Source organism: Sciurus vulgaris (assembly GCF_902686455.1).
Source record: "Sciurus vulgaris genome assembly, chromosome: 9".
NCBI classification, from domain to species: Eukaryota; Metazoa; Chordata; class Mammalia; order Rodentia; family Sciuridae; genus Sciurus; species Sciurus vulgaris.
Genome location: NC_136469.1, coordinates 111,699,563 through 111,727,256, shown reverse-complemented (window position 1 = coordinate 111,727,256; position 27,694 = coordinate 111,699,563). Strand labels below are relative to the sequence as shown.

The following is a 27,694-nucleotide window of genomic DNA, read 5'->3' as shown; positions in this document are numbered from 1 at the left end:
GAATGATCTTTCTAAATTTTATGATGTCACTGGTTTTCAGGATCGAGTTTAGATCCTTTCATGAGCATAAGTCTGTCTGCCTCTCTAGCCCAAATCTTTCACAATCCCCTTCATTTTTCTCATGCTGAGCTTGTCTTCTTACTCTCCTGTTATTTCATGCACTTTCTGTTCCTCTGTCTGTAATCGCCTTCCCCTTTGACCCAACTTCTCCTCTCCGGGCTCCTTCAAGATTTAAGATCAGAATTACTATTTGCCAGAAACCTTCCAGTCCCCATCTGATTCAGGCACCCTTCTCTGTGTTCTCTGAGATTCACTCAGTCTCTGCCCATATTATACAAATTTATGCTGTGATTTCAGTTTATTTCTCTGTGTCTTCTACAGTCCGTGTCATAATCATCTGTTTATCATGCGAGCCAAGCACGGAACCTGTCATACAGCAAGCCTCATGAGTACTTAGTGAAATAATTTTAGAAATTAAACCACAGGGTGAGCTCCTTAAGCGAGAGATCAGAGATATGTCTGAGACCTCTATATTAAGGAAGAGAGAGATACTGTGGTGAGGACATGAGCAGAGGACGGAGAATGAGGCAAAAATTGATCCGCCAGCCTCGCCCTACATGAGAGAAAGACAGGTGGAGCCGAAAGGAAGAGCGAAAACTACACTTCCCGTCATGCTCGAGGCCCCCTCCGGCGTGCACTCGTCGTCTCGTTTCAACCCCCGCGGAAATGAAAAGAATACTTCCGGGTTTGATGATAACCTGGAGCCGGCGGCGTTGGTTCGGCCCTTTAGGTCCTTGCTCCGAAGCTCCGCCTTCTCTTCGGTCTTTCTGGAAAACCCGCTTTGATCTCGGCGGTGCGTGACAGGTACTTCCCGGCCGCTGTGGGTTCTTCTTGGGCCGTCTGATGCAACGGGGCGGGCAAGACTCTTTCCTCGGGAGGCTCGGAGTTCAGCAGGGCGCCGGCGGGCCTGTGGCACCGGGCAGGGAAGCAGGTTACTTGGGTCGTGGCCCCGGCGTTGACGTTTTGTCCCTTTCTTCTCTCTTCTCGATTACAGCGTCCCAGGCGCCTGTGTGTCTCCCATGGCTGATACGACCCCAAACGGCCCCCAAGGGGCTGGCGCCGTGGTAAGTGAGCAGACAGGGTCGTGTTGGTCGATTTGCCAGAAGTAGGAAGGAGCAGGAAGTACTGGGAGGACCCGGAGAGTTCCAGAAGCTCAGAGATTTCTGGACTCGGATTAGTGAGTGGGAGCGGGGGCGAAGAGGGTAGAACGGAAGCTACAGGGGGAGCTACAAGTTTGCTTCCGAAGCGACAACTGGCTGGCTTGGAGCAGGTGGCCCTCACCTGCGTATCTTGGAAATTGGCCTTCTTGCCTTTCCCCACACTTCGGTCTCTAATTGTCCTAGGCCCCAAGGTTGACGATGCCGTCTAAGGTTATGCCGTGACAAAAGCCTTAAGGCGCACACGCGTGGGGACAGGAAACCTTTGTGTCAGCTTTATGCCATGGTATAGAAATGACGCAGAGGACGATCTGTTTTTTTCCTTCTTCACATTGTTCTTATTTACAAAGCGAAGTAGTGCTTTTGTAAAATTTTCTCATTTTTAACATGCCAGCCAGCAGCTTCTACTTACTTGTACCCAAAGCATTATTGTCCTCTAATTTTTTCAACCCTAAGTGTGTGAATTGGGTGAATTACTTTTTGAAAACATTTTACAAATGTTTCACCATACACACTTTAAAACTTTGCTGGTTCATTTGAAAGTCTTGTTTGTAAACTCACAAATACTTCGTTATTCTTCCACATGACCACATTATCACATCTGGTAATTTTAACATTGATAGGTGGTACAAACTAATATGCAGTTCATGTTCAAGTTTCCTTAATTGTCTTCTAAAGCTGCTGATTTTTCCTCCTGGGTTCAGCCAGAAAGCATGCATTACATTTACTTGGTCTCTTGAGAAGAGTTCTCTGCTTTCCTCCCTTTTTCATCTTTTGAGATTGGTAATTTTGTAGAGACCAGACCTGTTTTATAGGATGTACCTCAAACTGGAGTTACACGAGTGTTTTTTTTGTTCTTCTCTCTGCGTTATATATCAGGAAGCATTACATGTTGATTTATCCCCTCATTGAGGGAATTTTAAGTTTGATTCTTTAGTTAAGATGGTGTCTTCTGGAGTCTCCATTGTAAAAAGATGTCTTTTTTCCCTTTGTAATTAAAAGATTGTTTTATGGCATGGTGCTTAGATTCTGTTTGTTCCTCAATAGTTTTTTTTTTTTACCTGAAGATCTTTTTTTTGTTTTGTTTTTTTTTGTACCAGGAATTGAACTCAGGGTCACTCGACCTCTGAGCCACATCCCCAGCCCTGTTGTGTATTTTATTTAGAGATAGGGTCTCACTGAGTTGCTTAGCGCCTCATTTTTTCTGAGTCTGACTTTGAACTTCAATCCTCTTGCCTCAGCCTCTGGAGCTGCTAGGATTACAGACATGCTGCCATAGCCCTTGGCTGGTCAAACTATTGATGAGCCTAAGTGATCCTTCCTGTCTCAGCCTCCCAAGTAGCTGAGACTATAGTTGTCTGCTATCAAGGCTAGTCAGTCTTAAAAATAACCAAGATATGCCTTTTTGACTTTTGTTTATTGTGTGATAAAATGCACATACATAAAAATGTACAAAGTGAAAGGCATAGCTCAGTGATTTATGGCAAAATGAACACCCTACACAAATAGATTTTAAAGAAAATATTCTAAAATTAAATTTCAGATGGTGACATAGAGCTTGGACATTTGTAGAGGAACTGAACACAGGAAAGCTAGATTTATCCTTCTACTTGATCATTCCTGATCATGTAAATTTAAGGGAGTTACTAGTATGGTAGGTAGGATAGAATCAACCAGATTCTGATATTACCTGCATATGATTTAAGAAGGAAGGCAATAAAATGGCACTGAATGTTAAAATGTTCTTGCATTTTTCTTTAAAAAAGTTTTTTTTCACATTTTTTCTCCAAAAAATAATAAAGTTAAATTGCTTAAAAGCAGTGTTCTGAAACTTCAAGTAGACCCATTAGTGAGTTTCAAAATTAGCTGTGTAAGCTGTTTTGTTTTTTTTTTTATATATATATAGTAAGGATAAGTATTTGTAAAATTTTGTTTTACTCTATATACCCATGTATGTTTGTATTGAACCTCAGTGTTAACAGTATTTGTGAATACTGTAGTTGAAAATGTAAAACTCTCTTTTGAATATGATTATAAAATACATCTTAAAAACAGATTTTTAGGTTCTTGCTTTAGTGGTAATGAACACACAGGAGAAAGAAAAGCAGCAAAGGAAATGACAGTAAGAAAAAATGAAAATAATATGTGGAATTTTAATGTGTCACTGAAACTAGGGTAAAACTTATAGGGACAAATAAAACACAAATCCCATCTTAAAACTTGTAGGGGAACCTTAAGAGGATACAGAGTCATATAATCAGAGAAACAGGTGACATTTAATAGCTGATAGTTGTATTTTGAGCACAGCCAGTATGTTAGGCAGATCATCCACAGAGTAATGACTTTTTAATGGTAAATGTTAACTGTAGTTTTTACTTTCTCCTTTCAAAAGTTTATTTAATTCAAACTGGGTTGTGTGATGCCTTCTTACTCAGCTCTGAGACCTACCTATTTGGGTTTGAGATTTTGCTAAGAATAGGCATTTGGTTCTCTTGAGAGTAATTAGTTCTTATTTAATGTTCCATTTAAATAGATGAAACCAGTATTAAAAGTGTTTTGAAAGAACACAATTTTAGTAAATTTCTGTTCAGGTTTCTTTAAGTTCTTCCTGTGCTTTCCATATCAACACTAGTGTTTGAACTTGTCATTGAGGATATATGTGAAACAGTTAATTACCTTGAGAGTTTTCACTTAATGATTTAAAAACAAATGTTATAAGGCTGTTGAAATATATTGAATATGAATAGAACTATATACGGTATTCTTAACAATTTGCAGGCTTAATTTACTACAATATTTTTCTTTTTACATATAGCAATTCATGATGACCAATAAACTGGACACAGCAATGTGGCTTTCTCGTTTGTTCACAGTTTACTGCTCTGCTTTGTTCGTTCTGCCTCTTCTTGGGTATGTTTCTGACTTTGATAATTGTTCAGTTTTTTTTATGAAATGCCTTTTAGGTGTAAGAATTGTTAAATTGTAAAAGATTCAGGGACAGATAAAACTCAAATCCTTAGTAATATCAATTGGAAAGATTTACGATTTGTGAAACTAAGCACAGTGAACATCTGAGGGAAAATGAAGGTGCAGGGTTAAGATAAGTTCATGATTCTTGTATTTTTGACCTTTTATTTTAGTCTTGAAGGGACGAATCACTGCTTTATAAAATTTAGTTGGGTATATGTATATGAAATGATGCTTCTAAGAAGGAGAATAAGTTCAAGTTATTTTTTTTTCTATTGACAGTTAAATGATTTAGGTGTTGTGCAATTATGATGCAATTCACAAGGGAGGAAGAGACATGGTAGTTGTTTATGTCTCATGATGACTTCTCTGGTAATTTACAGGTTGCATGAAGCAGCAAGCTTTTACCAACGTGCTTTGCTGGCAAATGCTCTTACCAGTGCTCTGAGGCTACATCAAAGATTGCCACACTTTCAGTTGAGCAGAGCATTTCTGGCCCAGGCTTTATTAGAAGACAGCTGCCACTACCTGTTATATTCACTCATCTTTGTCAATTCCTACCCTGTTACAAGTATCCTTTTCTACTTTTTTGACAGTGAAATGACCAACTAAATATGTAGGGAATTGCCTGATTATTTTTTGCTATATGAAAGATTGGTAGTAAGGGCATATAATGACTTGAAGGTTTTGCTTTTTTGGGCTTTTTTGGACTTCATATATATGAAAAAGATATGCTTATTTTAAGAATTTCAGACCCTAAAGTTTGAAATGTAAACTTTGAAGAGCTGATTTGGGAATTTTAAACTTTCACAGCATAAGCTTATACAGGACTTATGAATATTTAAAATTTTCTTTCATTTAACTGGGCATACATGGTGGTGCAGTCCAATAGTTCCAAGACTAAGAAGCCTGAGCAGGAGGATCCCAAATTCAAGGTCGTTCTCAGATTAATGAGGCCTTAAGCAACTTAGACCCTGCCTCTGAATAAATTAATATATAAACAAACAGGACTGGACATGAAGCTCAGGTGTAAAAAGAGCTCTTGAGCTCAAGCCCCAGTACCAAAAATTTTTTTTCTTTCATTTAATTTATAGCTTCTTTGAGAAAGTATCTAGATGTCTTGCTTTTAAAAAGGCAGATCCTCATATTCGTTGTACATAAAGTAGAAACATGGATAACATGTATGGAAACAACATATAAACACATATGGATAATACATGTAGCTATTGAGAATTAAGTTATAAGTTATTCATTTGAAATTTATATGCTTTCATATTTCCAAAGTGTTGTGGGAGCCAGGCATAGTGGTACACACCTCTAATTCCAGTGGTTTGGGAGGCTGAGTCAGGATTGCAAGTTCAAAGCAAGCTCCAGCAATGGAGAGGTGCTAAGCAACTCATGAGACCCTGTCTATAATAAAATGCAAAATAAAGCTGGGGATGTGCCTTAGTGGTCAGATGCCCCTGAGTTCAGTCCCTAGAACCCCCCCAGAAAAGTATTGTGGGATGATAATTGGTATTATCCCAAAAAGGAAGGAAGTTCTACAATTCAGTGTGTTTGGGAAGCACTAAGTTAAACTTTTTGAAATAGGGTACTTTGTCATAGGACCTTTGTGCACTGTGAGATTGAAATAGTTATTAGCATTTCTTGAAATTTTTTTCTATAGATTACTCATTAGGAAGTTATTTAATGTTTTGAGAAGTACTGGTCTGAGAGTTTTTTAGGTTTTTGTTTGTTTGTTTTTTGGTGCCAGGAATTGAACCCAGGTGTGTTTAGCCACTGAGCCACATCCCCAGGCCTTTTTCATACTTTATTTTAAGGTAGGGTCTTGCTAAATTGTTTAGGGCCTCACTAAGTTGCTAAAATTGGCTTTGAATTTGCAATCTTCTTGCCTCAGCTTCCCAAGCTGTGGATTACAGGCATGCGCCACCACCATGCAGCCTAAGAGCTTTTGAATGTTTATGATACAACTGTAAGTAGTAGAAAACAATAAAATATTTCCTCTAAGACTAAATATCCATTTAGATGATACCTATGTTGTGAAATACTATTTTTAAATAGGTTTTGTGGTTGTCATTCTGGGGATTGAACCCAGGGCCTTGTGTATGCAAAGTACACATTGTACCTATATACTGGCAAAGCAGGTGCTTAAAAAATTTCCATTTTCTCACTACTTATAAGGGGATAGAAGTGAAGTATAGTTCAATGCCTGGCATAGGTAATGGTGTTCAGTAAGTTTTGTTGAGTGAATCATCAGGTCATGCCAGATGAGACCCATGACTGGGAAGACAACCTCTGTCTTTTGTGAGCAGTTGGTTATTTGATAACCCATTTCTTGTGGGAATGTTGAAGTCTAAGGATTTCTCCTTCCTTAAAATTCTTATGGGGAGGGAAAAGGAGTAGGGAGCAGTGAGAGTAACATAAACTAGTAATTGTCAAGGAATACTAGTCTGATTCCTCAGGAAGGTGGGCATTATGGTAATAAATAAAGTGGCCAAAAGTATTATCACAAACACATTCTGATCTTCATTCTTATAAAGGTGATATATTGCCCTTGCTCTGTCAATGACAAGTACTTAGGGTTAAAATTGTAAACTTATCATCCCTTATCTTTTCTAAATAATTTTAAAGTGACATTGAGAGCTAAAGTTGTGAATATGTTATTAATAATTTATTCCCAAGCTTGGTGCTGCATGCCTGTTATTTCAGCTACTTGGGAGGATAAGACAGAATCACAAGTTAGAGGTTAGCCTGGGCAGTTTAGTGAGACACTGTCTGTAAGTAAAAAGTTAAAAGCACTTGGGGTGTAGCTCAGTGGTAGTGCACACCTGGGTTCAGTTCCCAGTACTGCCAAAAAATAAGGATTTATAGGATTTATGAACTGCTGTAGAACATTAGAGATAAAAGAATCATTAGAAATCTCTGGCTTTGATTTCTAGTCATTTGCCAGAGGATAAGAAAAATGAGATTTGCAATAAAGCCAGGACTGGTAACCACATGTTTTGACTCCCAATTCAGGGTTCTGTTTTCATTACCTGATACTACCTCTTATTGAATTGATCTTTAAGTCTGGATACATGTCAAAATTTAAATTGAATTATTTAAGCCAAAACAGAGTTTCACAGGGGGACTTAAGTAAGATAGGATTATACCTTTCATCAGTTTCTAAGAAGTTTATGATTCATTAAAAAGTTTAAAACTGTATGTATGTGTGTGTATGTATGAGTAATCTCTATTTGGGTAATTGACATTTTAATTCTTGGGAGTTGCAGGGAAGAATTGGTCAGGGTCTTAATTTAGAGTTCTTTTAGAGGTCTACTGAATTAATGAGATTGGGTTCTTTTAATACTTGAGTTTAAAGTGCTTACCAATTGGAAATTAGGAACCTTTGGGTCATAGATGAGAATGGTTATAATGAATTTGATGCTCACATTATTAGAGCATTGCCATTTCCCATCCATGTCAAACCTTCAGCTAGTATAGAAAAACAATGATTCATTTCTTAGAAACTGCTTATATTTTTAGCGCTAGTATTTTTACCATTTGATTGACTAATGGTCCCTATCATTTCATGGAAATGACAAGTTTTAGGGTTTTTTGTTTGTTTTTATTACAAACCTGCAAAAATTGGGGTGGACAGTGGAGTCTTCTGAGCAATTTGTTTTTCAGAATGTTGAATGAAAATTATATATTTACCCAGGGCATAAAGCCATATCATTGGATTTAAATATAAGTATTCTCTGTTTATGTCTGTAATTAAACTGATGAGACTTTTCAGTAGATTATATACCACCACAGATATACCCTATCTTTTTTATTTTTACAAGTTGAGAACATAATTGTAACAGCTTTATAGGTATAGTATCTTAAAATAATGGGGTCTTTGTAGGAAAGAAATAATAAAACATCTTCAATTGAGATAAATTTGGGAATTACTCCTTAAACTATTGCCTCAAACTCTCTTCCCGGAGTGAGGTCTGTGAAAGCACTGTAAAAGACAATCTCTGTGTTTGAAGGCTAACTTGAGTGGCCAAGATGGCCATCATGGGGGTAAAAACTGCATATAATCCTTTGAGGTAGCCTAGGTTTTAATTTAATTTTGCAGATATTTGCAATGTTTTATTAACCAGTAGAAATAAATGAAAAAACTTTTTTTAGTATTCATAAAAATAACTGTTTTAGAAAGTGAAATAGTCTATTCTCTTTTTTATAAAAAGCAAAATGATTTGATTCAAAATATATTAGTACAATAGGCGTTTCACTGAACTCATTTTGCAGGTGTTATTTCAGATCTCTATATTTGAACATAATACATGACTTGTCTTGCAAAGTACTTGATGATTTTTGTGTTTTCCTTAATTGTTTTCTTCAGTGAGTATTTTCCCAGTCTTGTTATTCTCTTTGCTTCATGCTGCCACCTACACAAAAAAGGTCCTTGACGTAAGTAAAATAATGCTATTTCTGATTTCTGGATCATAGTTGACATGAGTTTGAGTTCTAAGACACTTTGTCATTTGTCACAAGGAAGTTCTTCTGTTCCCTTATACACTCGTTACGAATTATTTAGTAATTTGATAGTTTTTGAGTTTAGAAGTTTTTATTCATTGTCACAAATAGTACATTTTGTAGTTAAAGGATTGTACTTAAAATTATTCCCTGGTTCTCAGAGGAATTTCCATCTTTTTTTTTTTTTTTTTTTAACTATTTTAAGTTCGATGAATTGCTGGGCTTGGTGGCACATGCCTGTTTTTCCAATGGCTCGGGAGGCTGGGGCAGAAATATCACAAATATAAAGGCAACCTCAGCAATGTAGTGAGGCCCTGTCTCAAAATAAAAAGGACTAGGGCGATCTCAGTGGTAAAGCACCCCTGGGTTCAGTCCCTAATATCCAAAAATAATAAATAAAAGGTTTGATGACTTGTCAGAGATTTCTTATGCTGTCACTATATAATTCCAACGTACCAGATAGACTATACCAAATCTCTTTTACAGCTAATGTTAAGAACTGCTGCTTTCCTGAAATTATTTCATTGCTGGATTGGAACATTAAGCCTAACACAAGTGTGCCAGGTGGTTTTACTGCATATACACTGAAATTTGAATTTAAATATCCAAATTTGTGCCTTGAATTGAACTTTCTTTATCCCTATAATTCTTTGATCATAGCAGCAATTAGGACTTCATAATTTTTCTTTTTTTAAATTTTTTTTTAGTCATAGATGGACACAGTACCTTTACTTTATTTCATTTATATATTTTTATGTGGTGCTGAGTATCAAACCCAGGGCTTTATGTGCTCAAGGCAAGTGCTCTATCACTAAGCTACAACCCCAGTCCAGGATTTCATAATTTCTACCATTTATTAGCTAAGGAATCACAGATATTTTAACTGTATTACTGAATAGTCATATTTTGTTAAGATTGGAGAGAAATAATCACACCATTTTTTATAAAATAACCTTTTTTAAGAAACAAAAGCATCTAAGAATGACAAATACTTTTATTAATGTTTTTGTCTTCAAATACACAAAATAAAGCAAGAATATACATTGTTCATTTTTAAATAGTTTGTAAACTTTCACATTTTTATATAACTAACTTATGGTTATTTTACCTGTTGGACGTACTGCTTATCTACAAGAAAGAAAATAGTCAACTTGGTATCCCTTGGTTCTGCATCTGTGGATTTAATTGATTGCAGATCAGAAATATTTGCAAAAAAAGTTCCTGTCTGTACTGAACAGGTATAGACTTTCTTTCCCTGAACAATACGACTATTTATGTAGTGTTTACATTGTATTAGGAATTATAAGCAATCCAGAGAATATTTAAGGTGTAAGAGAGGATGTGTATAGGTTATATGCAAATACTATGCTATTTTAAATAAGGATCTTGAGTATCTGCAAATCTTGGGATCTGAGAAGTATCCTGAAACAAATCCTTCATATTTCCTGAGGGGTGACTGTACTTAAGTTACCAAAAATGCTCCATTTTCTCTAATGTTTATTTTCTTTTGTTTTAGGCAAAGGGTTCAAATAGTTTACCTCTGTTGAGATCTGTCTTGGATAAATTAAGTGGTAATCAGCAAAATATTTTGAAATTCATTGCTTGTAATGAAATTTTCTTGATGCCTGCTACAGTTTTTATGCTTTTTAGGTAAGAATAAAATACATTTGTTTTGGAAGGCTAATAACTAAGTGAACAAATAAAGATATATTGTTTCATGTTGCTTGAAGTTGTGGTCTTACAGTAATAATTATCTATCATTGCCTCCTTATTTTGTTTGTATCCTGGGTATGGAAGGTAATACATGGATAAAGAAAGCTTCCTTTTTGAAAGTTAAAACATTAAAATCACGTTGATCTCTCTGTTGATATCTTGCATTTAAGTTTTAAAGCAGGGTATATGTCTACCTTGATGATTTCTTTTTCAATTTTTAGTTTTATAAGGAACAAAATATTATAGATAAAAGTTAAAATATTATTTGATTATAGGTCTTACAGTTTTGTTTTCTCTTTCTCATGGGTAAAGAGTTTGATATGTACATATAAAGAATCCTTTAATAATGCACAAGTCTGTAGCAAATACATTTTATTATGTGGTAGTTATCGGATTTTGTTTGTTGAATTTTTATATCATAGGTATTGTGACTTATTAGTTGTCTCCCCCTTGCTTTTTTCTACTCAAATGTTTACATTAACATACAATTATGGATTGTTTCATTTAATGGTTGTATAGTGTCATATCAGATTAGGGTGCTATGTCTTATTACCCATTCCTCTAATGGTTGACAATTTGTTTCCATGTTTTCTTCTTTTCCGAATATTGATACAGTAAACATTTTTTCCTGCTTATACTTACTTAGGTGTCAGTGCTTTCTTTAACATTTCAGAATTGATTTTGCCATGTTATAAGCTAAATTCATTTTGTGTTTAATAGACCAATGCCAGAATGTCCTGTACAATGTCTGTATATCTTTTCATAATCTTATTGATTTGTAATAAACTTATTATTGATCACAAATTTATATTTTATAATTTCAGTATTCATTGTCTTGATTAACTAATGATGTTTTTATATACCTGACAGTTACTTCTTTCTTTAACATTTTCTCTTCAGACTTTTTATAGATTTCCTTAAATCCATCTTTTCCATTCTGTTACTTTAATACTTCCCTTTAAGAACTCTAGGGTCACCACATGTTGCTTAAATTATGGGTCCAACTAGATAATCTAGTTTAAATAAAGTGCTAGAATGATGCAAATGAAAGATTTCTTACTGGATGTTATGGACCTGGATTCCAGTTGATTTGACCATTGGATTCTAGTTGATTTGTCCATTAGAGTCTAGTTGATTTGACCATTGGATTCTAGTTGATTTGACCAGGAATATCAGATACTGTCATTTGTTTCCTGTAAGTAACTGAAAGTAAAAATAGTAAATAATAAAACTATTTTTTTATATGAATATAATTGATGTCTACATTCTGAAACCTTCAAATTCTGTTTAATAAGCCAAAGTATTTTGTTCCTCTTCAATTAGTTTAAGAGCCTGGGGATGTAATGCAGTGGTAGTGTGCTTGTCTACCATTTGTGAAGCCCTGGTTCCAATCCTCAGCAACACACAAACACAAAAAGACTAAAATAATTGTAATGAAGTACTGCTGCACAAACTTAGAGAAATATCTAATTTTTCTTGAAGCATCAGATTTTGATTTCATTGGTAGATTAGTTCAGTTGTGCTTCTTAAAGATTTTATTTAAGGACTGGGGTTGTGGCTCAGGGGTAGAGTGCCTAGCATCTGTGAGGCACTGGGTTTAATCCTCAGCACCACATAAAAATAAATAAATAAACTAAAGGTATTGTATCCATCTACAACTAAAAAAAATTTTTTTTTTTGCGGTACTGGGGATCGAACTCAAGGCCTTGTGCACTCTACAGCTGAGCTATCTCCCCAGCCCTAAAAAATATTTTTTATTTAAACACTTTCCATGTATGAGTACATCTAAGTTTTTACTTATTGTAAAGGAGGTGAGAATTTATCAGAAATATATAAAGAGAAAATGGTTTTATTATTTTCTTCACTCTTAACTTACTCTTGTAGTGAAACTGTATTTTGGTATCTGTTATCCAGCTTCCCTTTATTCCCCTTCCCTTTATCCTTCCTAACCTCTAGTAATCATATTTCACTGTCTTCTTTGAAATTGTTTTTAGCTTGCACATATGAGTGAGAACATACAATGTTTGTCTTTCTGTGCTGGACTTACCACTTTTCATAATGTCCTCCAGTTCTGTGCATTTTTGCCATGAATGACAGTATTTTATTCTTTTTGTGTGTGTGGCTAAATAAGTATTGTGTGTATATACTTGGAAATATATGCCACATTTTCTTTATTCATTATTCCGCTAATGGATTCCCCAGTTGATTTTTACATCTTGGCTATAGTGAATAGTGATGCATCAAACATGGAAGTGTAGGGTGTTGATTTCATTTCCTATAGATATATACTCAGAAATGGGATATAGCTGTATCATAGAGTAGTTTTTTTATTTTTTATTTATTTGGTTTTTGAGGAGACTCCACACGTTTCTCCATAATGGCTGTATTGATTTACATTCTCACTCGCTGAGTTTGAGTAGCTTTTCTCTGCATCTTCACCAAGCATGTTATTTTTTGATTTTTTTTCTTTGTATCCATTCTGATGAGTGAGATGATATCTCATTGTGGTTTTTGATTTGCATTTCCCAGATGTCTAATAGTATTGAGCATTTTTTTTTCTTGTTGTCCTTTTGTATATCTTTTGAAAAATATGCGCTCAGATTGTATCTTTCTAAATTTTTTGAGCTCCTTATGTATTCTGTATATTAATTCCTTGTCCGTTGAATAGTTTTCAGTTATTTTTCTCCCAGGTTGTCTGTTCATTGTTGATTATTTCCTTTGCTGTGCAGAAACTTCTTAGTTTTGTATAATCCCATTTGTCCATTTTTGTTTTTTTGATTGTTCCTTTTGGGGTCTTATATAGAAAAGTCATTTGCTTATTCTAGTGTTTTGAAGTGTTCCTGCCCCACCCAGCAACAGTAGTCTTTCAGTTCATGAACATGGGAGGTCTTTCTGGGGTTTGTTCCTTTAATTTCTTTTTTCAGTGTTTTGTGATTTTTATTACTTTATTTTAAAGAGTTAAAATCTTTCTGTGGACTGGGGCCGTAGCTCAATGGTAGAGCACTTACCTTGCACATGAGGCACAGGGTTCAATCCTCAGCACCACATAAAAAAAAAGAAGATATTGTATGTATCTACAACTAAAAAAATTGTTTTAAAAATCCATTCATAAAGTTTGATTCCATTTCTTTTGTTTGTTGTTTTTCATTGCTTAGAGATTGAATCCAATTTTTCATTGCTTAGAGATTGTCTACCTTTGCATATGCTAGACAAGGGCTGTACCACTGAATTACATCCCTACGCCTCCATTTCTAAAAGGAAAAGCTACTAATGTTTTTAAATACATAACTTGAATTTACCCAAACTATAACATTTAAAGCAATCATAAATAATGGCTATTTTTTATATGTTACCTTTCATAGCAGACACACAGTATAATATTAGAAGACTATATTAAAATTGAACTTACAATCTGAGTTGGCTTACGCATACGTTTACATGTATGCAAAGACAGATAAAGGGATGACCATTATGATTTTAATCCTAATTGTAAACTGAAACTATCCTAAATATACTATTACTAGGGAGCTTGTTACATAATGGATCCAAGTAAGTATAAAAAGGAGTACTTGAAGCTATAAAAAGAAAAGGTAGTTTATGTATTGTCATATGGGATGAGGTATAATAAGTTGGTTAACAATAGTATGGGGTGTTCCCCCTATATTTTGGGATGCTTGTGCACAAGGACATGTATGTGTTTCTTTCTGTCTCAAAGAAAGAGGCTAATTTGGATGAGGGGAAACTTGTTTTTCAGTGAATATTTTCTATGTACATTTTCTATATTTTACTTTTTCACTTTAGAAAGTTAATTTGTCAAATCGTTGGAGAAAACCAATGTAACATTTAATTTAGTGACAAGTTTGTAATCATATAGAGTACTTTTGTTATAACAGTAATATTGTGCAACTTAGAAGAAAAGGCTAAAAAATTAGCATAAGAAACCACATTTAGCATCTTAATGTAGTCCCTTCAAATTAAGTTTCAAGATAGTTGTAATAATATGTATAGATTCATATTCCACTTTTTCAAAGTTGCTGTGTAGTTTTCATGACCAAGATTGTAAAGTAGTTGCATACTAAATCCTTTTTAAAAATGATGTGGTTATATACATTTATGTAATCCTACTACTGCTGGTCCACTATAGGTTCGTGTCGTGTTTTTTCTTTCTTTTTTGTGGTACTGGGGATTGAACCCAGGGCCTCATATATGCTTAGGGAAGTACTCTACCATTGAGCTACATCTCTTGCCCTTTTAAATTTTATTTTGAGAAAGGGTCATGTCCCAGGGTGACCTCTCATTTATGATCCTCCTGTTTCAGGAGTAGCTGGGTTAACAGGCATGCCCCACCATGCCCAGCTAATTTTTTCTTTATTTTTGCAGTACTAGGGATTGAACCCAGGATCTTGCATATGCTAGGCAAGTACTCTACCAGTGAGCCATATCCTCAGCCCCATTGCTGTTTTACTTTTAGTTTTTTCCATGAAAATATTAATCCAGGTGGGATTTTCTAGGATGAATTTCAGAGTTGGAGTTTCAAAAACATCTTAGATAGATAGACATATACATATATTGATACACACAAACACACACACACATATCTTTCTTGGGGTATTTAATTGTGCTTTTTAACCAAGAACAGTAATTAGCGTAGGTTGTGTAAATTTGCTAGTGAGCCAGTATAGGTTTTTTTAAAAATATCTTACTTAGTTGTAGATGGACACAATACCTTTTTTTCTTTAATGCAGTGCTGAGGATCAAACCCAGTGCCTGAAACGTGCCGGGCAAGTGCTGTACCTCTGAGCTCCACCAGTATAGTTTTGAGTTTTCATTTGTTTATATAAAATAAACTATTTTTTGTTTGAATATTTGTTTTTCTAAGATATTTTTTATTTGTTGTTGATGAACCTTATTTTATTTATTTGTTTGTGGTGCTTAGAATCTAACCTAGTACCTCACGTGTCCTAGGCAAGCACTCTCCCACTGAGCCACAGTTCCAGCCCCTGAATATTTTTTAAGTTTTAAAACTTGATTTCATCAATTGTGGTAATTATGGAAATACTTATGTAACTTCCTGATTTATTTAGTATTTAAAAATTTCAGTTGAGTGCAGTGGCCCACACCAAAATCCCAGCTACTTAGGGGGCTGAAGCAGTAGGATTACAAGTTTGAGGCCAACCTCAGCAATTTAGTGAGACCATATCTCAAAATCTCAAAATATAATAAAAAGGTTGTTGGTCAGTGGTAGAGTAGCCCTGTCAATCCTCAGCACTGAAAAATAATTAAAATTTTCAAAAGTAATGTATGGCCAGGTGTGGTGATACATACCTGTAAACCCAGCAGCTTGGGAGGCTGAGGCAGGAGGATCACAAATTTGAAGTCAGCCTGAGCAACTTAGCCAGACCCTGTCTGAAAATAAAAAGTAAAAAACATTGGGGCTATAGCTCAGTAATAAAGCACCCCTGGGTTCAATCCCTAGTACCACCAAAACAAAATAGGTAATATTTATAGGATTATGTTAATAAAAGTTTAAGCAATAACATTTTACTCTTTTACCAATCATCTCTGCTCTTCTATTTTCTTTTAAAAAATAACTTGGGTTTAGATATATTAGATACTAATGACCATTTGAATGAAGACACACATATTCTACATTTGAATTGTTGTCTTTTGAAAGTATATGTATAAAAAAAAGAAAGTATATGTATGAATTGGTAATTATGTTTAACACCCTTGTATTTGTTTATTTCAGTGGCCAAGGAAGTTTGCTCCAGCCTTTTATTTACTATAGATTTCTAACTCTTCGATATTCCTCCAGAAGAAATCCATATTGTCGGTAAGCTGATAATAAGTTTAATCTTTTATTTTTTAGAGAATTGTTGACATATAGTATTTTTAACTTATAAAAGTAATTTGGCTAACAGTTTAGAACTTGGAAGAGATGTTTTCGTAAATTTGTTATAGGCGTTAGAATTAACTAGGGTTATTGAGGTAGTTGTACAGATACTACTTGACTTACGATAGGGTTGTATCATTATAAATTATTAAGTTGAAATGCATTTAATACACCTACCCTACCAAATATCACAGCTTAGCAAATAGTACTATAAGTGTTAGTTTTTCACTGTCATGATTAAGCAGCTAAGTGGGGTTGCAGCTTTCTGCCATTGCACAGTATCACATTTAAGAGTATCATTCAGTGTATTTCTAGTCTTGGAAAATATTCAAATTGAAAGTAGGTTTCTGTTGAATGTGTATCAGTATTCCAGCATCATAAAATGGAAAAACTGTAGGTCAAACTGTTCTTAGTCTGGAAACATCTATATTTCTTTTTAGAAATTATGACTAGAGTTATCTTAACCACCTTTAAAACGCTGCTGTGGTTAGATAGTTTTTTAACAGATGTTTAAGACAAAAGTCCCATTCTCAAGGAGTTTTCCTAGTTGAAACAAAAACACATGTTGAATAGTAATAAACAATAGTTTAGGATAAAATATTTACAAGTCAATATATAATAGTCCCCTTCATCCACAGTTTTACTTTTTGTTGTTTCAGTTGCATATCGTCCAAAAATGGAGAATTCCATAAATAAATAATTCACAAGTTTTATATTGTGCATAGGTCTGAATAGAATAATGAAACCTTGTGCAGTCCTGCTCCCTCCCACCTGGGATGTGAACATCCCTTTGTCCAATGCTGTACAATGCCTAATGTACAAATAAAGATTTATCATAGGTATATGTGTATAGGAAACAACAGGTATGTATAGGGTTCAGTACTATCTGCAGTTTCAGATATCTAGTGGGGGGGTCTTGGAACATACCTCCCTTGGATAAGGCAGGGATAATATATACAAATTGCCATATATTTGCTTTTTTGTATCAGTATTATCTACAGTGCACAGAAGTGGGAGTGGTCGTTGGGCTAAAAGGTAGACAAGCTTAGGAATGAAATTAGAGATTTAAATTTGATCTGGAAGGATTAAAACATTAAAGCAGCCAGGCACAGTGATGCAGGCCTATAATCCCAGTGACTTGGGAGGCTGAGGCAGGAGGATCATGAGTTCAAAGCCAACCTTGGCAACTTAGGCCCTAAGAAACTCCACAAGGACCTGTTCCTAAATAAAATACAAAATAGGGCTGGGGATGTGCTTCAGTGGATGAGTATCCCTGTGTTTAATCCTGGTTACCAAAACAAACAAAAACCATGAAAGCATTTTAGGTAGGTAGCTATTAGGTGCATGATTTCAGAGGAAAAAAAGTGCAGGCCATGTATGAAGGAGCATTGAGTAAACAAGTTTAAATCTAATGCAGAGTCACAATGACAAGTTATTGAAACAGATTAAGAAGGTATATTGGAGTTACATCATAAAAACTTGAGTTTTAGTATAATTAATTTGAAATTTGTTAGATGTGTGGGAATGATGATTTTGACATACTCAGAATATTATTCTGAGTCTTGTACAGAATGGTTTGGAGGAGAATAATAGGAAAGCCGAGAAGTGTTTTAGGAAAAGTTTTCAGGAATGGAAGTTTAAATGAATATAGACCAAAGTATGCAGTCTATTCTTAAAGTTGGGATAGAAATAAAATGAATAACTGCTTTTAGTAGCTTTTAAAATGTAACTTGGTAGTGTTAATGTAGCTTTTATTTTCACGTTTAAAATAATGTAGTAGAATTCAGCCAGAAATCCAATCAGTGCGTATGATTAACTCTAAGTATCATCACAAGTATACTTAAGAGAACTGAATTTGAATGCTGACCCATCATTTACCAGGTATGTGACTAGGCAATTTATTTAAATTTAAATTTCTTTATTAATAGAGGGGAAAACCTGAGGGTAAAATGAATCATTTTTAAAGTACTTAAACTATTCTGGCATGTGCCTTTAGTCGCTGCTTCTCATAGATGAGGCAGTAAGATTCCTTGATTCCAGGAATTCAGGGCCAGCTTGGGCAACATATTGAGACCTTGTCTTTAAAAAGTAAGTACTTAGACTCTTACTATCTGTTAGGTTCTTAATAAATATTTGCCTTAATCTATGAGCAGATTTTCCTTTTCAGGGGCTTTTTATGCTTTTTTAGACAGTCTTTTTATAATATTTTCTGAAGTAGAGCTTACTTGTTTTAGACATAGGTTATTAATGAGTCCTTTAGTAGTCAGTCAGTCTTCATTTTTTAAAAAATATTTTTTAGTTATAGATGGATACAATACCTTTATTTATTTATTTTTATGTGGTGCTGAGGATCAAATTCAGTGCCTCACATATGCTAGGCTGATGCTCTACCACTGAGCCACACCCCCAGCCCAAGACTTCATTTTTATTTGATTCCATGAGTCTTTTCCTTTTCTTCCTGGCTCATGCTTTCATTTCAGATATTCCAGTTCCCTGACCTGACCTCTATTTTTCATCAGCACATTTCTTTTTCTGATTCTTTATACCTTAGTTTCTTCATATACTCTTAAGTCACATTAGTACATCTCGACATTTAGAATTTTTCAGTAAAAGATAGCAGTGGGTCAAGCTACCACAAATATGTGCTAATAAGTATCTTCAAAGATTGCCCATAAGTACACGTTTTAATCATAACAGTGGAAGGTTAATGGAGAATATCAGTATACTACTACTACTATTTTTTGTTGAGGGTTTTGAGGCTGTCTGTACTGACAGTTCGTACCGTTTTTACTTGTCATGATTTTTTTTTTTAAGTTGTAGTTGGACTCATAGCTTTATTTTATTTATTTTTATGTGATGCCGAGGATCGAACCCAGTACCTCGCATGTGATAGGCGAGCGCAGTACTGGCTGAGCCACAACCCCATGATATTCTTCATAAAATTTTAAACTCAGTTCCTGAGTCACGATAAATTCCCATTTTGGTGTTTAAAAAAAAACCCTATGTCACTGGTGGCCACTGTATTGGATAGCACAGGTACCTGGCATTTTCATCATCATTGAGAGTTCTGCTGAACTCCCTGACTCTTTACTTTCTTTTTTATGACCACAGTATTTTTCAGGGTACTTTCTAGTTTTATTCATTTTACTGAATCATTCAGAAAACAGTGATAGTGTGTGATTATAACAGGTTTATGTAGAATTAAATATCTGCATTTCAGGGACTTATGAGTTAGACACCTAAGGCAGTATGATGATGGGGTGCTGTGAAAGCATAAGAGAATAGGAGACAAATGAGAATTCACTCAGTTGTTGGACTGTAAACCAAGTTTTTTAAAGAATGAACCTGAGTTCTAGCACAGGGGTGCCTGAAAGTGCTCAGCATACCAACAGTTAATGTATGAGCTCAGGTGGTATAGAGGGAAGTGGTAAAGGTCTGTGCCAGAAAGATAGGTGGTAGAAAGGACAAGATCATGAAAGAGTGTGTGTTTTATTTTGAGATGGGGGAAACCTTTGAAATTCGTAAGGATTAGGAAAATTCATTAGGTCTGATTTAGATTTTATATATATATATATAATATAACATATATAAAATATAATATATATAATAATATATAATCTATAAATAATAATTTATATATTTTTTGTAGTTGTAGATGGACACCTTGCCTTCATTTTTTTATTTTTAATTTTTTAGGGGCTGGGGAGATAGCTCAGTTGGTAGAGTGCTTGCCTTGAAATGCCTTGCAAGCACAATGCCCTGCGTTCGATCCCCAGCACCGCAAAAAAAAAAAAAAAAAAATTTTTTTTTAGTTGTTGGTGGGCTTAAAACCTTTTATTTTTATTCATGGTCCTGAGGATTGAACCTGGCATCCCACATGTGCTAGGTGAGCGCTCTACCACTGAGCCACAACCCCAGTCCCAGCATGCCTTTATTTTATTGGCTTATTTTTGTATGCTGTGCTAAGGATTGATCCCAGTACCTCATGTGTGCTAGGCAGGTGTTCTCCCACTGAGTCCCAGCCCTAGTCCCGAATTTAGAGATATTTCAGAAGATATATTACAAGCTTATCAAGAGGAAATGACCAGTGTGGAGAGCCATCAAAGTAGTACAGAGCCTGAACTAATCTAGTGGAAAAGCTAACATATTAGAAAGTTACTTAGGATGTAGCATTTTAGGGTATGGGAAGAAGAATGAGCTAGAATACCTCCATCTCTAGGTTTCTGGCCTAGTAGCCCAGGATATTGTGAATAATGTTGCTATCACAAGGAAAGCATCTTTGCAAATTGTATTCCTGTCAGTATATGATAGCATATTACTTTTTAAAAAGTAAGTTCAGGGCTGGGGTTGTAGCTCAGTGGTAGAGCGCTTGCCTAGCACATGTGAGATACTGAGTTTGATCCTCAGCACCACATACAAATAAATAAAATAAAGGTATTATGTTCATCTACAACTAAAAAATAATTTTTAAAAAATAAGTTCAAACCATAGATGTAACAAAAAGGATACAGAAAGGTAAAACAAGAGTTTCATCTTTATGCAGGATGTGTCTGCATATAAGGTCAAACTCATGAATAGTAAAATGATATTTCAAAGCACTTACAAATTATAGTACAATGTATGTGATTTTGTGTATACTAGCCAAATAGTATAATGTAACATATACTATGTGTAATAAAGGGTACTTTATAGGCAGTGAGCACAGCTGGGGCAAAGCAAAGTCCACATTGTGTTTGAGGCATAGCCGTGCAACGAAACTCAGTCATAGAAGTCGTGGCAAAAGATGAGCCAATAGATAGAGATAAGATTGTGTAGGGTATTGTATGGGCTTTAGTCTGAATATACAGAGCCAGTTTTATCAGTAGAATGATCCAGCTGAGAACTAAATTTTATCGACTTCCTGTGTTGTCTCATTTAAACTTCACTACAATTCTGTGAAGTACATGCCTTTAATTTAGAGAAGAGGAAAGCTCTGAGAGTATGTTCATTTAAGGAAGTAGTGTGTGAATTACCCCTATTTCTTAATTTTTCTTGCTCTTTTTAAGAACAAATTGGATTTGCCTAAGTTAAATGTGAATATTACTTGACTTTACCAAAGAAAAAAATGTAAATGTTCCCTAATTTCAGTCTTCAGAGAGCTATTTTTTAGAATGCTGTTATTTTTATTTTTCCACAAAAAAAGTTACAGGTGCTGATTTTGAGGATTTTGTTGTATGTGTATATATGTTTGTCTTGTTTGGCAGGGGGTGTTTTTTGTTTTCTTGAGATGGGTCTCACTATGTTACCACCACTGGTCTTGAATTCCTTGGTTTAAGCAGTCCTCCATGAGTGCTGGGCCTACAGTTGCATGCCACCTGGAGATGTATATATTTTGTGTATTCCCTATGATGCATTATGTATTAATCATTCTTCAGATGCTTTGTTGACTGGGGTAACGACCCATCAGCATTTTGTAACACTTTATTGCTTTTTCCTTGTGTTTTTGAAAGAAAACTATTTTATTTTGCAGGAACTTGTTTAATGAACTGAGAATTGTTGTTGAACACATAATAATGAAGCCCGCTTGCCCACTGTTCGTGAGAAGACTTTGTCTCCAAAGCATTGCCTTTATAAGCAGACTGGCACCAACAGTTGCGTAGTTTAACATCTAGTTAAGCTATGTGTCTAATATAAGCGTTATTAGCAGCTGGTATTTCTGCTAGGGTATCCTAAATTCCAGGTGTTAACACTGACCTCAATTCAACTTACATAATTTACATAAATGCATCTCAATGGAAAAATAATCATTTTCATGGCATGTTAAATCAAGCCTTTTCAAAAGTTTATGAGAATATTTTACTGTGCTCTGTTGCTAATGGTTCAGGAAGTTTGTATCTAGTGATAAATGTACCAGATTTTTTTTTTAGATGCTGCTGTGCCTGTATCATGAAGTACATTTATTTTTTGTAAAAATAGTTCTGAAATTTGTTTCTACCTAATTTGTAACCTAAATTTATATCTGGCATGAGTTCATTATGGTAATAACATGTGAATTCAGTATACTTTCAGACAGTATTCTTTTGCCATTCACTAGTTTTGGTTGATGATTTTAACAAAAACACTTCCCACTGTAATTCTCTTTCAAATTTTTACTGATTTTGTGCTGCTTTGCTAGTACAGATTTATTTTGGATGTACCATTATAAGAGGCAGTCTATATCTTATGCTAGGACCTTCTAAAGTTTTATTTCCATAAGAATACTGTGGCTTTGAATTTTTTTAAAGCTCAGCTGTAGGCCTGTTAGTCAATTGGATAAATATTTGGGGTCACATAACCACTTTTATATATCAGAAAGTAGTAGTGACACAACTTTCCTTTCAAAGACCCATTGAGTAATATTTCCTAAATAGGAAATCCTTTTACAAATGTAGACAGATAGGTTTATTAGTATTATACTTTGTAAAATTACCTAGTTCAGATTCTTGACTTCAGTTTTCTTGGTTTCTTAGGCTTGAATTTTCCTAGAAAATTGCAGCAGTCAGATGCCTTTTGAAAAGAATGTATGAAGATTGAGCATATGACTATTCTGAAATAATAATGAAGAATGTCCTATAGATTACATATTTACCCATCAAATCTGATTTGAAAGGTTAAATGGAAAGGTTTATAGGTAAGGTCATATGGAATGGGGCGGGGGGAGAAGGAATCGTGGGGGAATAGTATGCATTTCAGTCTTGTAATGCATAGATAAATTTGTGGAAATTGACTGTATTATGCAACTGTGATTTAGGTTGTATAATGTGTTAAATCCTGTTCATTGAGCTCCCATCAGCTACTTTATAAAAATTCATTCTGATCCTTAATATTGTTGCATGATTGGGAATGTTCAAAATGTTGCACAGTTTTAGTATAGAGTAATATAATTGTTTTTGTATCCAGTTTTCTTCTGTCTGCATGTAATATGGATTTCTCAAATACATTCATTAGTAACTTACCAGTAACATCAGTTTTCCTTTTGTTCAACTTCTTAATCTATAGAAAGGTGAAATTCTTAGGATAGATTGCCAGAAAAATTCTACTTTGATAGCTTAACTGTAACCAACTATTTTTGTATTTTTGTAATATTTATCCACTATGTTGGAGAAGCAACCTCATAATATACAATTGACTGTGTGTGTGGAACTAGCCTCATCACTGTATATGTAATCTGATGGTTTTGAAAACTAACTTTCTAGAGCAATAAAGTGACTATAATGTTAAGTAAACACACTGATTTCCAATGATGTTTTAAAATATTACCTAATTATATCAAGAAATTTTGGCAGCTGAAAGCATATTTATTTAAAATTGTTTTCCCTTTTTTTTAAAATTAATCTTGATAATTTTAGGTTTGTAGAAGAGTTTGAAAAGTAGTACTGAGAGTTCCTTTATACCCATTATTTAGCTTCCTCTTATGTCAGCATCTTGTGTAACTAGTAGAATATTTATCCAAAGTAAGAAATTAACTCTGGAACACTACTATTAACTAAAGTACAAAACTTATTTGGATTGCACCAGTTTTTCCATTTGTTGCACTGTTTTTACCTTGATTGTCTTTTAAAGGTCTATAAGTGATCATTTTGAGTTTTTCTTCCTTATTTTTAAAGTTACCAGTGGTCAAAAAGATTCCGTAAAGGAAGTGATCTATGTTGGTTTAAAAAAAATTTTTAACCTTAAAACTTCTATAATGTCAGATACTTATGCTTTAAATCAAGGCTTTTAAATCACATGACAGGATTATAATATTTCTGATATGCTCATGTTTGAGAGGAAATAAAAGATTTATTTCTTAAACGAAGACAATATATAAATAATAGTCAAACTCATGAGAAACTTAAGTTTACAATTTGAGCCTTAGAAGATGTTTAATTTGCATGAAATTGTAATTAGAAATTCTGCATTATGAACATGTACAAGTATAGTCTATTCGATATCTGAAATTAGTTTTATGTGTACACCTATAAAGAAAATCTTGTAAGAGTATATAGAATGAATGCAGTAGGGTAATTAACTCTTACTGCATAACTGAACTAATTTTTTCTTACAGGTGTGAAAGAAGTTGATTTAACATCCAGAATATCTCATTGTTTAGGAAGTTGTATAGTGCTATTATTTATTAGACCCTCCTGAACAGGTGGACGCTTTTTACAAAGCATAAATTATTCTAGCAAACATTCTATATCACATTACTTTTGTATTCTTGATTTCTTATTAATTTAAACCGTATTTAACATCAAAGAGAAAAGTCTTGGGTACAATTCATATGTAAATTTTTTTGAAATAAAATTGATGAAGGTTGGTATTCCTGGAAGGAAGCAAAAAAGCAAGCTAACTTTTTTCTTTCTAAATTATGTTTGGATAAGAATGTTCCTTACAGAGAACATCAGGCCAAACTAATAATAAAGAAGTTATGAAAGATTAGCACATTCTGTCCTCTAAGTAAGAATTGTAAAATTGTCAATACTTTTCTTTATAAGGATCATGATCCAAAATTCAGATTAGGTTTGTAAGTTTAGGGCATGAATATTATTTATCCTGGAAAGGTAAATAGGTATGTACGTAATAAGACAAATGGAACTGAGAGGTTTAGTTTTCTGAAGCATTCAGATGACAATGAGTAAAATTAATTTTGTGGTAAACATTCTTAACTAATGCTAAGGAATTAATTTTGATTAATACAGGTATTCTAAAGCCTCAAAGCTGTCACTTAATTTTGATACTCAGACTGAAAACCTCAAGGGAGGAAGTAGCCACAGACAGTTATGTATATAATCTGTAGGTGTCACTCTTTCCTAAAGCTGCCTCCCTTTTTCACTTGCTATATTGGAAGGTTAAATGCCACTGGAAGAGTGCTGAATCAGACATAAAACTAAGGATCTGAATTCCATGACCCTTTTTAATGTGTATTAATTCAATATTGAACAAATAACTTAGTAAGCATTTACTATGGTACTTTTTTTTTTTTTTCTTAAGTGCTGGGGCTTAAACCCAGAGCCTCCTATTCTGCCATCGAGCCTTTGCGTACATTTTTAAAATATTGAAATATTCAGAAGTACCCTGTCAACATGTGCTTTGTAGGAAAATAGGCCACAATTGAAAGTAGCATACAAATCATGGTCTCTCTTTTCTTCTCTTTTTTTTTCCCCAAAGTGCCTAAATCACCTAAACACATAAATTATAAAATTATTCGTTCTTCATTTTCGGATGTGTGGAAACGCTACTTAAATTTTTTTCATCACCATTTTGTAGGTACATGAGATACAGCTGGTTAAACCTCTTTAAATTTAGACTTTTCATTGTAATATAAAAGCATATTGAACTTCTGGGATATTATATTAGTAATGATACCTATATTTGAAAATTGTGGGTTGTAGAGACACTACTAGTTTTTCATAGCACCTCACTGAAATTCTAATCCTGGAAAATTCCAGTGAGACTATATGATAGTATAGTTCAAGAGGTAGCATACCAAAGGCGCATACTTTTAAAAACCAAGGAGTTACTTCTAGAGATTGTTTTAGTGAGCACTCCTTTTATATTCTGGGTAGAAAGTTATCAGATCTGGTATTAAGGATAAAAAAGGAGCTGCTGAGTTTAAGAGGCTTCCTGGTAGAAATTAATCTAGGAAATTTTTATATTCTAAGTTGGGTTATTAGAAAGAACTTGTTCCCATGTGAGGAATTTTCTCTATCGAGTAGTCTTTCCCCTCTTGTGCAGTTCATATAGGAAAATTGATCTGTATTGAGTTTGAATTGATATGACAAGAGAAAGAAAAAGTTCAGTATTTTTTTAATCTAAAGCCGATTGTTCTTCTTAGAAAACAATAAGAAAAAGTTATAGATTGACATCTGTGCTGGAATTAGCTCACGTCTTAGGAGAAAGAAGGGCCCATGAATCATTTTACTTTCTATTTCATAGCCAATTTTGGTATGTTTGGACTTTGAAATTAACTTTTTTTTTTCTTTTCTTGGTTCATGACAACTTAATTCTACATTTTTACTATTTTCCCTTGTAACTTTAAGATAGAATAATTCCTCTTGGTGTTAATTTTTGCCTACATGTATTTGTAAGCTGGAGACCAAATGAGCAAAGTCTTGGGCAGTTAACATTTATGATGTGTTTATATGAAACAAATGTGCAAGGGTCACAAAGGTTAGAAACAGTCATAAAAAAATGCTTGATTTATAAATGCATTCCTTTTGGTGCTCTATATAATGGGATATAAAAATTTGTATATGCAGTATGTCAGCATTTCTTAGTAACTTCTTTTGAATCTATTTTTAATATCTAATATTGTACAGTTATACTCTTTAGGCCAATACTATCCACACTGTATAAATTTATAAAATAAATTGAAAAATTCATCATTCCCCTATATTCAGGACCAAAACACATAATGCTAATGTAGGGCTCAGAGGGGAAATATAGTTCTCCTGCATATTTGAAAAAATGTGAAGTCCTTTCAAGAAAATTTAATAAACATAATAATCATAGCCTGCTGACACTAAGGAAAAAGGACCTCATTCACTCTTTCTTTTATGCAGCGATTTACTGGTCCCTACTGATTTCCAAATTGGATCACTGTAGTAAATTATCCATGCTGGTACCTGTGAAAGTAAGCCCTGGGATCCATATTTGTTTTGTGTTCTGCTTAAATCAGCAAGAATGATAAATTTGATGGTGTGAAATTGGAAGTATCAAGGGCTTTCTTTGGTGATTGAGCAAAGAAATGTCTCCACTTGTAATTTATTGTGACCCTTTTTCACTGTATGTGCTTTGTATGTCTAATATTTATTTCAGTACAAATTAAATTGTTTCTTCACCTATATTGTTATATCTGAGATTTTATTGATGTAAAAATCAAATTGTATAATAAAAACCTCTCTGGATTTAAGCAGATTTTAAAATGTTATGTTGCAAAAATACATTTACAGTTAGAATTCAGCTTTCCTTTGAGCCTAATTGCCTTATTGTTAGAATAGGTGAATTTGAGCACTTTATTGTCCTCAGTCCATTACAAATAATAGAAATGCTGTGATGTTGAGGTCTAACAAGAAACTGGAAAAATAAGGTGTAAAACAAAGCCAGGGGGAAAAATGTGATTGGATGATATCCCAGCTGTTTGCTTCTGTCTTTTTGTCTAGTGAAATTTATAACCTAGTGAATGAGTTATTTATAACCCTAAAGTAATTCACAAGTATGCAGTGTATCCAAAATCATTAGGATAACATAGAAGACTGTGTTTCCCTTGCAGGTGTTTAGAATTGGCAGAGTGAGAACTGGTTCTAAGTAACACACTCTACAAGCTAGTGATAAAAATCCTTATCCCTTCGAATATTATAATCTAAAAGACATTATAGAAATCTGTTATATAAAGGTA

General features: G+C 34.2%; 1 protein-coding gene across 2 annotated transcripts; it reads left to right on the top strand.

Moving 5' to 3' along the window:
* Positions 1-670: 670 nt before the first annotated feature.
* On the top strand, positions 671-27,213 carry TMEM33 (transmembrane protein 33). Of its 2 annotated transcripts, XM_079152881.1 has the most exons (9): positions 671-864; positions 1,055-1,124; positions 4,033-4,127; positions 4,568-4,755; positions 8,557-8,624; positions 10,207-10,340; positions 16,153-16,236; positions 21,806-21,926; positions 22,785-27,213. In XM_079152881.1, exons 2-9 carry the CDS (start codon positions 1,080-1,082, stop codon positions 22,788-22,790), a joined length of 741 nt encoding a protein of 246 aa, XP_079009007.1. In that variant the 5' UTR covers positions 671-864; positions 1,055-1,079; the 3' UTR covers positions 22,791-27,213. The 2 variants fall into 2 exon arrangements, with proteins under 2 accessions (XP_079009007.1, XP_079009006.1); XM_079152880.1 differs by having other exon boundaries at positions 681-864; positions 21,806-27,213.
* The last annotated feature ends 481 nt before the right edge of the window (positions 27,214-27,694 follow it).